The 13,801-nt window shown below is 45.2% G+C and overlaps 1 protein-coding gene across 1 annotated transcript; it reads left to right on the top strand.

Annotated features, from left to right (window-relative positions):
* The first annotated feature begins 348 nt into the window (after nucleotides 1–348).
* On the top strand, nucleotides 349–6,681 carry LOC115462138 (NF-kappa-B-activating protein-like). The gene is given in 3 exon segments (XM_030192176.1): nucleotides 349–897; nucleotides 5,482–6,016; nucleotides 6,019–6,681. Coding segments are annotated over 3 exon segments (1,599 nt in total). The 3' UTR covers nucleotides 6,534–6,681.
* The last annotated feature ends 7,120 nt before the right edge of the window (nucleotides 6,682–13,801 follow it).

Below are 13,801 nucleotides of genomic sequence, written 5' to 3'. Positions count from 1 at the left end.
GAGGGCTGAAAATGTAAACATTGACCCCCCCTGGGGGGTCACATAGTGCAATGAGCTGAGGAACAGTGTTTTTCCTCTGCTTCCGGATCATTCTCATTAATCCACCCCAATTAGCGATCATCTCATCAGCTGCCAGGTTCCACAGTATATTGTTGGGATTTTGCAGGTATATGGACAAATATATTGAAAAGAAATCGACCTCCTATGACGTCCAAAACAGATAAAAAGAGAAAGACAAGAATGGCGATCCAAGATGGCGTTTGAAACGGACGTGCGTTCAAGTGTCTCCTGAATGCTAGTTAGATTCCTGGATTATGGTGCTTTCCCTACAAGCCCCGTGAGTTGGTTATGGGGAAAAGGAAAGCAAAAGTTAACGTGCTCACCTCCATGAGCCGTTCCTTGTCCTCCACCATGAGACAGGCAACTCTAGACGAGATGGTGACCCGAACGCCGGGGGCCTCAACGAGTGCTACTGTAAACCAGGAAGAACAACGGGAACTTAGTACCGAGGGAGTTACATTAAGTCCTCCCTTGATTACAGCCCCCCCGAGACCCAGAGAAGAGTTTGCTTCGGTGGAGCAACAGTTTGGTGCACCCGAGAGTGGAGGACTCCCTGCTGCTGCAAGAGGAGGCCCCGTAGCGACTTCTTCACCTATGGGAACAGCGCAAGGACAGGATGTATATTCCCTTTCCTCTCAGGCACAGGAGAATCTCTCTGGAGCTCTCAGTGGACAAAGACCGGCTGTAGTGACCCTTGATATTTTATGGGACGCAATACAGGGTCTGAATGCTACTCTTCAGCAGATATCCAATGCCACTCGTGGAGAAATGGCTGAAATCAAGCAAATTCAGGATTCTTTTTCTGCCCAGCTCGAGACTCACACAACTAAAATAGAGGTACTTGAGAATGATATGCAAACTTTTAAAAATTTCTCTTCCTCTGTCTCTAAAGATAAAAATATTCAAACCCGGAAGATTGAATACCTTGAAAATCAGATAAGGAGAAACAACTTAAGACTTTTGAACTTTCCCAAATCCCCATTGATACCTGCGTTAGAAATGTTTAAAAGATATCTTAAGGATGTTTTGCATATTCCTCCGGAGAATATTCCGCCTATTACTAGGATTCAGTATATTTCTGGCACAAGAAATGTAGAAAATTCAGTTTTACCAAATTTAAATTTAACTGAATTCCTTGAGACGTCACTGGAGGTTATTACAGAAAGGACCACTATGATAGTGACGTTTGCACTTGAACTGGACCGAAATAATATACTTAAATTGTTTTTCAGCCATATCAAAGATAGCTTTCTAGGAGCAAGAATTCAAATGTTTCCAGACCTTTCTAGGGATACACAAAAGAGAAGGAAGGAATTTTTACAATTGAAATCAAGATTGCTAAATATAGGTGGAACCTTTCTTCTCATGTACCCCTGTAGATGTGTCGTTTCGTTAAATTCCTCTAATTATATGTTTTCTGAACCTAGTAAACTATTAGAACTTATCTTGTCTAAGGAGTAGAATAAGACTTTCTGTTATGAAGTACTATGTATCGGCTGCATCTTTTGAGGAAACCCTTCCGTTTCTTTTTTTCTTTTTCCTTTCTTCAAACGTATTTGAAATTAATTTACTTAGAGCTTGGATCTAATTGTGGACAAAATTAACAAGGTTTTTCTTATGATAGAATTAGTTTTGATTTTTCTGAATTCCTCTATGTTTATGTTATTACATGAATGTAATTTAAAATTCATAAATAAAAAATTTAAAAAAAAAAGAGAAAGACAAACCACAGCCTGCTGCACATGAAGAAGTCAACATGGCGTCCCCAGAGGTTGCTGGTGAGCCTAGTGAATCTTTGCTGTCACAAATAAAAGACATAGTGGTGGAGGCTCTAGATAATAAACTAACAGATATAAAAAAAGCAACATGAAACGCTTACCTACTCTATCACTGATTTCAATGGTAAGGTGACAAAGCTGGAGGACTGTGTGAATTCAGCTGAGGACTCCCTGCATTCTGCTTTGGAAGAGCTGGAAAAAATGCAGAAAACTATGGCCAGTTATGCCGAAAAGCTTGAAGATCTGGAAAACAGATCCAGAAGAAATAATTATTAGGCTTGTTGGCTTGCCACAGATGCTAAAAAACAATGAGCTGGCAGGATTTCTCGAATGCTGGCTTACTTCAGAGTTGCAGCATGGTAGGATGTTAGGCCCTATGAGAATTAAGAGGGCACACAGAGTTAGAAAACCGCAGTCAATCTGTAATAAGCCAAGAGTGGTAATTGCAAGAGTGTTGAACTTTGTGAGAAAGAACATATTTTTGCACCAGTATCAGCAGAGAAAAGAACTTATCTACTACACAACCACCGTATTTTAATATTTCAGGATTACTCGGCAGCAGTGGTTGAGAAGCATTGAGCCTATTCACAAATTTGCAAGGAGCTGGTGGATAAACTGATGAGGTTTACATTGTAATACCCTGCTCACCTATGGGTTGTACATGAGGCTAAATCCTACATTTGTAATACTCCCAAAGAGGTGAGAAGCAAACTGCAATCAGGATTTGCATAATATATTGCTTCAATGTGTGGCAGACCATGTCGGAATTTTTGGGAGTAGATTAAGGCGTTCTGTGACCCTTGATTTTCAAGCTCATTGCTTCCTTTCAGAGTTGTGTACCTAATTTCATAACTGACTGATCCAACCACAATCATCATTTTCTTGCTGGGTCGTGTACCCTGTATACCTATAAACAAGGGGCAGGAATCATAACGGAATGTATGAAGCTGTTGCTTGCTGGTAAACAAGCCTGATTGCAGAGCCTTCTTAATGTTGTGGCTGGCTGAGAGGACAGTGCTTCTTTGGTGGCTACCTTTTTTGACTGCGGAGGATTGGACATATAAATATGGTAGACCCGTCAATATAAAGGAGGTCTAAATCAAGGATGAGATTTAGCTGATGACCATTTATTATGGACCAATGTGCCTTGGTATTTGGGGTGGATAAAGAGTAGTTACTTACCTGTAGCAGGTGTTCTCCGAGGACAGCAGGCTATATATTTTCACATGTGGGTGACGTCACGTCAGCCCGGAGGACTTTCTAGCAAAGTCTTGAAATCTTTAAGTGTCCCTTGTCGCGCGGGCGGGCACACTGCGCATGCGCACGCTCCTCTTCCCGCCCGCCGTGTGGACACGTTCCTCAGTTATATCCAAAAGATTAGAGGAATACAACTCCTAAGGGGAGGTGGGAGGGTTGTGAGAATATATAGCCTGCTGTCCTCGGAGAACACCTGCTACAGGTAAGTAACTACTCTTTCTCTGAGGACAAGCAGGCTAATATTCTCACATGTGGGGTATCCCTAGCCCCCAGGCTCACTCAACATAACAAACAATGGTCAATTGAACCTCGCAACGGCGAGGACATAACATAGATTGATCTGAAACAAAACTCAAGTAACTGAGAGTGCAGCCTGGAACAGAATAAAAATGGGCCTAGGGGGGTTGGAGTTGGATTCTAAACCCCAAACAGACTCTGCAGCACCCACTGCCCAAACTGACTGTCGCGTCGGCTATGCTGCTGAAGGCAGTAATGAGATGTGAATGTGTGGATTGAAGACCACGTCGCAGCTTTGCAAATCTCTTCAATAGTGGCTGACTTAGATGAGCCACTGACGTAGCCATGGCTCTAACATTATGAGCCGTGACATGACCGTCTAAAGTCAGCCCAGCTTGGGCGTAAGTGAAGGAAATGCAATCTGCTAGCCAATTAGATACTGTATAGTGCGTTTCCCGACAGCAACTCCCCTCTTGTTGGGATTAAAAGAAATAAACAACTGGGTGGACTGTCTGAAGGGGCTTCTCCGCTCCACGTAACAGGCCAATGCTCTTTTACAGTCCAAAGTGTGCAACTTGCTTTCTCCAGGGCTCATATGAGGAGGGGGAAAGAATGCTGGCAAGACAATTGACTGGTTCAGATGGAACTCCGACACCACCTTCGGTAAGAACTTTGGGTGTGTGCGGAGGACTACCCTGTTATGATGAAAAGTAAGAAAAAGTGCATGAGCTACTAAAGCCTGAAGCTCACTGACCCTACGAGCTGAAGTAACCGCCACCAAGAAAATGACCTTCCAGGTCAAGTACTTCAGATGGCAGGAATCTAGTGGTTCGAAAGGAGCTGTCATCAGCTGGGTGAGGACGACGTTGAGATCCCATGACACTGGAGGAGGTTTGACAGGGGGCTTTGTCAAAAACAAACCTCTCATAAAGCGAACCACCAAAGGCTGTCTAGAGATAGGCTGACCTTCTACACGATAATGATAAGCACTGATTGCACTAAGATGGACTTTGACTGAGTTGGTTTTAAGACCAGACTCGGATAAGTGCAGAAAGTATTCAAGCAAGGTCTGTGTAGGACAAGAACGAGGATTGAGGGCCTGGCCGTCACACCAGACGGCAAACCTCTTCCACTTAAAAGTATAACATCTCTTCGTGGAATCTTTCCTGGAAGCAAGCAAGACTCGGGAGACACACTCAGAAAGACCTGAGGAGACAAAATCTACACCTTCAACATCCAGGCCGTGAGGGCCAGAGACTGGAGGTTGGGATGTAGAAGCGCCCCCTCATTCTGAGAAATGAGGGTTGGAAAACATTCCAATCTCCATGGATCTCTGCAGGATAACTCCAGAAGCAGAGGGAACTATATCTGACGCGGCCAGAAGGGAGCTATCAGAATCATGGTGCCTCGATCTTGCTTGAGTTTCAGCAAAGTCTTCCCCACCAGAGGAATGGGAGGATACGCATACAGAAGGCCTGTCCCCCAATGAAGGAGGAAGGCATCCAATGCTAGTCTGCTGTGGGCCTGAAGTCTGGAACAGAATTGAGGAACTTTGTGAGTGTCCTGAGAAGCAAAAAGATCTATCGAGGGAGTGCCCCATACTCGAAAAATCTTTCTGGCAATAGTCATGTTCAAGGACCACTCGTGAGGCTGCATAATTCTGCTCAACCTGTCGGCCAGACTGTTGTTTACACCGGCTAGATAAGTGGCTTGGAGAAACATCCCGTGTTGGCGGGCCCATAGCCACATCTGCACGGCCTCCTGACACAGAGGGCGAGATCCAGTACCCCCTTGCTTGCTGGTGTAATACATTGCAACCTGATTGTCTGTCTGAATTAGAACAATTTTTGAAAACTTAAAACGATGGAAAAAGAAACTAAGAAGATAAAAGGATACAATTCTTGAAGTTCTTCACCTCCGGGCTTCGAAGCAACACGAAATTGATAAACTCCGTGTCACCTCAGACGCGGAGAAAAAAACAACTGAGGAACGTGTCCGCGCGGCGGGCGGGAAGAGAAGCGTGCACATGCGCAGTGTGCCCGCCTGCGCGACAAGGGACACTTAAAGATTTCAAGACTTTTCTAGAAAGCCCTCCGGGCCGACGTGACGTCACCCACATGTGAGAATATTAGCCTGCTTGTCCTCGGAGAATAGCCAAACCCTAACTAAGGTTCAACTTCCACCTTTGACCGGAAGCAGTCCCCCGCAGCGGAGCAGCAAAGCAACAGAGAAGCAGCTGAAGAGCTCCCAAGACAGGGCACGCCACAGTCCCTCCAAGTTTCGGGAGCGCTCGCAGCTCCGGCCTCACCATACCAAGAAGTGGGCAGAGCGCTATGAGAAGGAGCAGGAGGAGCTGCTGCGACAGCGGCAGGAGGCCTTCATCGCACGGAGACTGAATGAGAGGGAGAGGATCGGCGAACTTGGAGCTCCAGAAGTGTGGGGCCTTTCACCGAAGGTTCCTGATCCTGATTCAGATGAACATACTCCAGCAGAGGTTGACAAGTCAAGAAAAAGCAGTGACTCGGACTCTAGTTCAGGAGAAGACAAGAAAAAGAAGAAGAAGAGGAAAGCCACAAAAAAGAAACATAGAAAGTGTTCGGAAGACAGTAACAGTGACTCAGAATCTGAAGTTAATTCCAGTGATGATCATGATAAAAAGAGAATAAAGAAGAGGAAACACAGGGAAAAAAGTCCAAGAAAAAGAAAAATAAGAAGACATGAAAAGAATCTAGTGACTCCAGCATTGATGACTCTGATGAGGAAGAAGTACCAGGCGGAGACATCTGGATTGAGAAATCAAGAAATACAGAAGAGACCGATTTTGTAGGACCAGAAACACCAATCATGCATGCATCTCAAGATGATAAGCCTTTGAACTATGGACACGCACTGCTGCCAGGTGAAGGTGCAGCCATGGCAGAGTTTGTAAAAGCTGGCAAGCGTATCCCACGGAGAGGTGAAATTGGGTTGACCAGTGAAGAGATTGCTTCGTTCGAGTGTTCGGGTTACGTTATGAGTGGCAGCAGGCATCGCCGCATGGAGGCTGTGCGTCTGCGTAAAGAGAACCAGATTTATAGCACCGACGAGAAGCGAGCCTTGGCATCCTTCAACCAGGAGGAGAGGAGAAAGAGGGAGAACAAGATCCTGGCCAGCTTCAGAGAGATTGTGTACCGAAAGACCAAAGGCAAAGAAGAAAAATGACAGGCCTTACTGCACAGCCTCTCTTCTGATGGAGTTCCTTAGAGACAGGTTGTTCTTTTCTCTGATGGTCTCTTGTGGCCATCTCATTTTTTTAAAGGTTCTTGTAAGGTTGTGAGGTTTTTTTTAACTCACTGTTTGTTTCTCAAATCTAGATGCGAGTAAAGAACATACTAAAACATTATTTTCTTTATTTTCCTTTATTTAACCCCGTAATTCAGGTTATCCAATTCTAAAGGTTATTCAGACAACATAATTTCAAATGTCCTCTATCGTGATTGGGTTGGACTGGCCTTTTTTTTTTTTTTAACTCAGCAGTTCTTTTCTTCTGCTCGTTTTGTCTGCTGGGTGCCATGAACCATTCATTCTGAACTGCCTGTGGGTTTTTTTTTCCATTTGTTCATAACCTTCCCTCCCCCCCACAGCTTAGCCCTTGCAGCAGCACTCTATGGCTAAGGACCACAAACCTTGGCTCAGTTTTCTGAGCCGGGTAGAAATATATCCCAAATCCAGCCTCCAGGTGTCACCATTGAGCAAAGACTGGGAGTACCTTTCTGCCTCTGCGGGATGCTCTCTGGGAGCAGAAGCCGGGCCCAGGATTCAAACCTTTGTGCACCACTGAGCCGACTGGATTTCTTTAGAGACTGAACTTTGTAATCGGCCATTTTCATTTGATTCACAAACTCAGCCAGTTGCTGTGTAATCCAATGGTTTGCAGCACTTCACATCCTCAAGATATGAAAAGTAGGGGTCAGTATGTGTGCCGGTTTATGTCCAGGCACTGGCATTGAATATACGGAGATGTATAGCCAGATATCACTTATCCGGTTAGGTGCAATATTCAGCACTTAACTGGACAAGTTAAATCGGATAAAGATAGGACTGTGTTTTATACGTTCTATGTATCCAGTTAACTTATCTGGGGTTTTTTTTTTGTTTGTTTTTGTTTTTTAATCTGTTTATTGGAGAATGGTTCAGAGGTGACTACACAAACATGAAAAGTAAAGCAATATAACAAAAAGTGCAGTCAACAAACCAGGTTATTTGCTATAAACACTGCACATGTCCCATTTGTAATTTATATGTACGGATCCCTCCCCCCAACTCTGTGTTCTTTTAGATTTATAGAGACTGAGCTCCCGATTGTTCCTGGACTGCCTTCCATAGGGTGCCATATGGGTCTAGGTTCACCCACCTAGACTGCGATAAGCACAAAAGTTCTCATGAAACTGTCTGTGACATGCTTGCCTTCCACTTAATTATGGTCAAAGGGTCTTTCCCCACCCAGTATGTTTCAACATTTTTATTGACGACAACCAATAGTAACAGTTCACAAATAGAAAAGTTTCTAAAAAAGAACACATCCACACGTGTGAAATCTGAATACACAGAATAGTGGCCAAAAAGATCCGTTTGTCATCAAGCTTGTATTACATTTAACCCCCCCAACAACAGAAAAGTTAACACCCGTAGATTCAACATCAAAAACCCATTCAAGCCACTACCTCCCTCCCCCCCCCCCCCCGGTAGAGCATCCTCCCACTCCCTTACCCCCCCCCCCAACAGTACAACTATGCGACCTTAACCCCCCTCGTACCCTCCCTCAACTAATGATAGCAGACTCCATACATGACAAATCCCTACCTTAAGTTCAAAACCCCTCACAACCCCCCCCCCCCCCCCCCCCCACCACCACCATTCACAGCACCTTAACAGGAACTAAACAAGAAACAGAAGAAGAAGAGAAAAAAACCCTTTTTTAAAATTGTTTATAGATCATTGATGATGAGGCTGCGCCCCCGAGGATTCAAGTTCTCCAAATATGGCTCCCATACGAGCAGGAAAGACTTTTTTTTTCCACTTTAAATTTTTTATTGTAATAATTCTGTAACAGTCATTTTCGCAAAGAGCACATCCTGCTCACATTTGCCCATGCAGGGGCTATCATTTGCTGGACTATAACATGTTGAACTAGCTTATCAACTATATACACTTCTCTATAACACATGTTATCAAAATAGTTCCATAAACAGTATCCGCTCCCCAGACAAACCATACGCCCATAGTATACACCATCACCCCTCCGCCCCACCAATCACATCCAACCCCTGCTCAACTTGAGAATGACCCCTGATTCTTTGGGACACACTCTCTCTCTCCCCCTCCCCTCCCACTCCCCCCAAACCCACCCACCTCCTATAATACTCCACCATCCTAAATGCATATCAATCGCTGTTGTAATCAAGCCCATCCGCCTTTATGTCGCACTACCCCCTCCCTGCGGTATGCCGTTAGGCGCTCCATTTGTATTAACTGACCCAATTTGCACTTCCAATCACCCAATGTTGGGGAGTCCGCTGTGCTATGAGGCACTTAGATGCTGCCAACCCCCAGCACAGCCATTTACGCTTCTCCCAAGAATCCCTCTCATTATGTAAGCCCAAGAGGCACGCCAAAGGACTGCACACCAAAGATGATCCAGTCAACTTTACCAACGCCTTCATTACGACCCCACGTAAACCTCTTCACCCAGCAACATAGCAAGACTATAATCGTACTGGACAACATGCAATCTTCATCCCTTCCGACCCTCCACTTATACCTCATACGATCACTATACAACCTTGTATCTGTTATCAACCGACTAGGCAAACGCCTCTGACGGTACTATGTAAGCCACATTGAGCCTGCAAATAGGTGGGAAAATGTGGGGTACAAATGCAACAAATAAAATAAATAAATGACTGGTTTTGTGTTCGCTCTGCTTCACTCCTCCAGAGGTGCAGCCTGCTTGCGCAGGGTATGGGCATTCGAGGATGCGGCGGCCATCTTGGATGTGGGTATCTCCAGGTTAGGGCGGCCATCTTGGGATGGGCCTCTCAGGTGGAGGTGGCAGCCATCTTGGAGTTGGGCAGTTTCAGGAAGGAAGCTCATATTTGGGCGTAGAGCATCTCCTCTGATGGTGGCAGCCATCTTGGATCAGCTGCACATGTTTGAGCCTAATTCCTAAACTGTTTAAAGCCCTGCCTCCAGTCCTTCCATGCTTCGGCTTCTATTTGCGTAGAGGTCGTGGTCTACCTCTGTGTTCCATATCCGGATATCAGCGTTCCAGTGTTTTCCTGTGTACCTGACCTCAGACTGTTCCTCAACTTCGCGCTGTGTTGCTGCCTGCCTAGACCTTTGAACTGCTTCTTGACTACACGCTGTGTTGCTGCCTGCCCAGACCTCGGACTGTTTCCTGTTTTCGCTGCACCGCTGACTCCTTGCTCTGGGACTGTGTCTGCTCACCCGCCTGTCGGGTCAGTGGCCGTGCAGCCCCACCGGTTCCGGAAGTCCTGGTGGCCGCCTGCACCTGGGGGCTCAACTCTCGGGGAACAGCGGTCGCTTCCCAGGTGAAGCTAGGGGTTGTCTGGCTGCCTGACCGAATGCGGTGTCCCTCCATCTTCGCCGTGTTCAGTCGGGGCACAAGGGCTCACATCCCCAGTCATAACATTTTGCACTATACATGCCCAAAGAGAGAGTGAATGTGTGGAGAAAGACTTTTGGGGATGTTTGGGTATGGATGGCAGTTGCTATGAATGGGGGTTATTTAAAGGGTTTTGTGGCTGGTTGTGGGTAGGGGGAGTGGGAGGGAAGAAACAGGAGTCTGGCAGGTATTGTGCTTATAAGTGTGGTTGGAGGCCAAAGAATTGATTTTATCTGTCATGTGTTGGCTGTGGGGGTGAAGACTGGATACCCTTTCAGCCCTATATTTGTATATGATGGTTTGTATTTGTGATACATTATGTTTATATAAAATGCCTCATACGTCTTAAAAATTGTATTACTGCAATGTTTCTGGTATCAATTCCCCAGTTAAGAGAACCAAAAGTTTGCAAACTCTGAAGAGATTTCATGCTGAGGTACTGTGTCTGCAGGAAACAAAACTTTTGATACAGGAGCATCACAAGTTGAAAGCCCCATAGGTACAACATTATTATTATGCATCTTCCTCTAGGAAAAAAGACAGGGGTAGTTATACTAATTAGCAAAGCTGTATATATCAAAGAGATTAAAATCGTTCAGGATCCAGAGGGTCAGTATATAATAGTACATGGGAAAATAAATGAGAATATGGTTACGATTGCCTCTATTTATATGCTTAATGCAGGTCATAAAAAATTCTTTAGAGCCTGATGCCTAGTCTTGTGTCCTTGAGAGATACTCCTTTGATTTTGGCAGGGGACTAACACTGTACTGAATCCAGAGATGGATACACGTGTCTGCTCTTAGGGTGCAAGTTAGAACAGATATGGAGTTGGGGATGTTTATTCATAGTTTGGGTCTTCTGGACCCATGGAGGCTCTTACATCCAACAGAGAAAAACTATACTCACATCTCTAGGACATGTGGAGGGGCATTTTCGAACGGGGACGACCATCTCTAAGGACGTCCCAGCGAAGGAGTGGAGAAACTCAGATTATCGAAACAAGATGGGCATCCATCTTTCATTTCGATAATACAGTTGGGGACGCCCAAATCTCAACATTTAGGTCGACCTTAGAGATGGTCGACCTAAATGTTGAGATGGTCGACTTTAGAGATGGTCGTCCCCGGTTTTCAGCCATAATGTAAACTGAGGACACCCATCTCAAAAACGACCAAATCCAAGGCATTTGGTTGTGGGAGGAGCCAGCATTCATAGTGCACTGGTCCCCCTGACATGCCAGGACACCAACTGGGCACTCTAGGGGGCATTGCAGTGGACTTCACAAATTGCTTCCAGCTGCATAGCTCCCTTACCTTCAGTGCTGAGCCCCTCAACCCACCCCCCCAAACCCACTCCCCACAACTGTACAACACTACCATAGCCCTAAGGAGTGAAGGGAGGCACCTACATGTGGGTACAGTGGGTTTCGGGTGGGTTTTGAAGGGCTCACATTTACCACCACGTGTAACAGGTAGGGGGGGATGGGCCTGGGTCCGCCTGCCTGAAGTGCACAGCCACTAAAAACTGCTCCAGGGACCGGCATACTGCTGTGATGGAGCTGGGTATGACATTTAAGGCTGGCAAAAAAATGTTTTTACATTTTTTTTAGGGTGGGAGGGGGTTGGTGACCACTGGGGGAGTAAGGGGAGGTCATCCCTGATTCCCTCCGGTGGTCATCTGGTCAGTTCGGGCACCTTTTCGAGGCTTGATTGTGAAAAAAAAGGACCAAGTAAAGTCGGCCAAATGCTCGTCAGGGACGCCCTTCTTTTTTCCATTTTCGGCAGAGGACGCCCATCTCTAAATCACGCCCCAGTCCCGCCTTCGGTACGGTGCCGACACGCCCCCATGAACTTTGGTCGTCCCCGCGACGGAAAGCAGTTGAAGACGCCCAAAATCGGCTTTTGAATATGCCGATTTGGGCAATCCTGAGAGCAGGACGCCCGTCTCCTGTTTTGTGTCAGAAGATGGGCACCCTTCTCTTTCGAAAATTCCCCTGATAACACCATGTCTTGCATTGATTTTATATTTGTATTTAGTGACCTGTTTCCAAATATCAACAGAGCAACAGTAGGTCCACTGGTTATTACTGATCACACCCTTTTAAATATTGCTATAGAGAGCCTTGGTCTGGGTGGAGAGGGAACTTCTAGATGGAAATGTCCAGCTTATCTCTACAGAGACTTGGCATTCCGGGACTACTCAATAAAGAAGTGGAAAGTTTTTTGCAATTTTAACACAGAGAATGCTAGCAAATGTTTATTATTTTGAGAAGCAACTAAGGCTGTGATTAGGGGAGATATAATGGCCTATATAAGTAAGTGCTCAACCAATTGGCTTCTCAGATTTTGACATTGGAAGATTACTGTAGAGAGTTGAATGTTCAGTATCAATAATCTCCTACTCTCATGAACAAGAATACGTACTTTAGGGTGCAATCTGTTCTTAACTCTCTAATCTATGAAAAGACTATCAAAAATATTCAGTTCCATAAATACAAATTATAAAAGTAATAAACATAGCAAACTTTTGATAAATCTTACTAAGTATTGGGAAAGTAAGCAGGTAATTGCAGCCCAGTTAAAACCTCTCATGGACAAACTGTGCTCAAACAGAAAGATATGTAGCAGGTCTTTAGAATTTTACACAAAACTTTACTCATTGGAGGTTACTTGCTCTAAGGTTGCCCTTGATGAGTTGTTGGGCTCGGTTACTCTGCCTCTGCTTTGCCAGAGGAGGATTGTTTCCAGCTCAGTGCGCCAATCTTGGGTAAGGAGATCTGGCAGACAATAGCACATCTGAAACTGGAGAAATCCCCAGGTCCGGATGGGTTTAGTGGAGACAGATTTAAGTTGTTACAGTACTGGGTCCCCTTGAGGCTTATTTCATTCAGGACATTTTCCAAAATATTCCAATCACACTCTGGTCACAGTGTTGCAGAAACCTGGAAAAGATCACCTCTTACCAGAACCATATAGACCTATTTCACTGATTAATGTCGATTTGAAACTGCTTGCTAGGATATTGGCAGAAAGACTGGCGAAAGTCAGGCCCAGTTTGGTCAATAAAGAACAAGTGGGCTTTGTTAAAGGCCGAAAAGCATTTGTTAATATTAGGAAACTGTTTTTGGCTATTGAATATTGTCATCAACAATCATTACCAATTTTAGTTATTGGATTTGATTCAGAAAAAGCATTTAATCATGTTGAGTTATGTGGGACCCAGTTGAATATCAGCTAGGACCTGCATAACTTTTTTTCCATTAAAAAAACACTAATCCCCCTCCTGGCACCCTCAACAAAGCCTCCTTCTTCCCTCCCCTCCAGCCCACTGACATAATCAAGGCCCTCCACCCTCCAGAGTGCCCCACCAGAATGCCTCCCCCCAGGCCTACATGATGTCAACAACCCTCACCGACCACCAGGGACATCAGGTAGGCCCAGGGGAGCGTATGTAGATGATTTGGGGGGCATTTCAAAAGGGTGGGAAGGTCTTGATCATGGTGGCAGGCTGAGGGGAGAAGAAGAATTAGGGGGGCCGGGAGGTGGATCGGGGGGGTTTAACCCATTAGTGCCCAATATTCCCATAAGAAGCCATATGGGAACAAATTGATTTGTTCCCATATGGGAATAGTGGGAACTAATGGGTTAATGGAAAAAAGGTTATGCGGGTGTCGACCAATATTCAATGCTGGCACCCGCATAGCTAAGCAGCCTAATTTAATACAGCTTTTGAGTCCAGCACTTTCATTTTTGTTTGGACACCCACATAGTACTGTTACCTCCTGTCTTTTAAAGTTGCAGGC

The sequence above is a fragment of the Microcaecilia unicolor genome, chromosome 2, assembly GCF_901765095.1.
Source record: "Microcaecilia unicolor chromosome 2, aMicUni1.1, whole genome shotgun sequence".
NCBI lineage: Eukaryota > Metazoa > Chordata > Amphibia > Gymnophiona > Siphonopidae > Microcaecilia > Microcaecilia unicolor.
The sequence above is the reverse complement of the archived record's forward strand: the minus strand, read 5'-3'. Positions and strand labels throughout refer to the sequence as shown.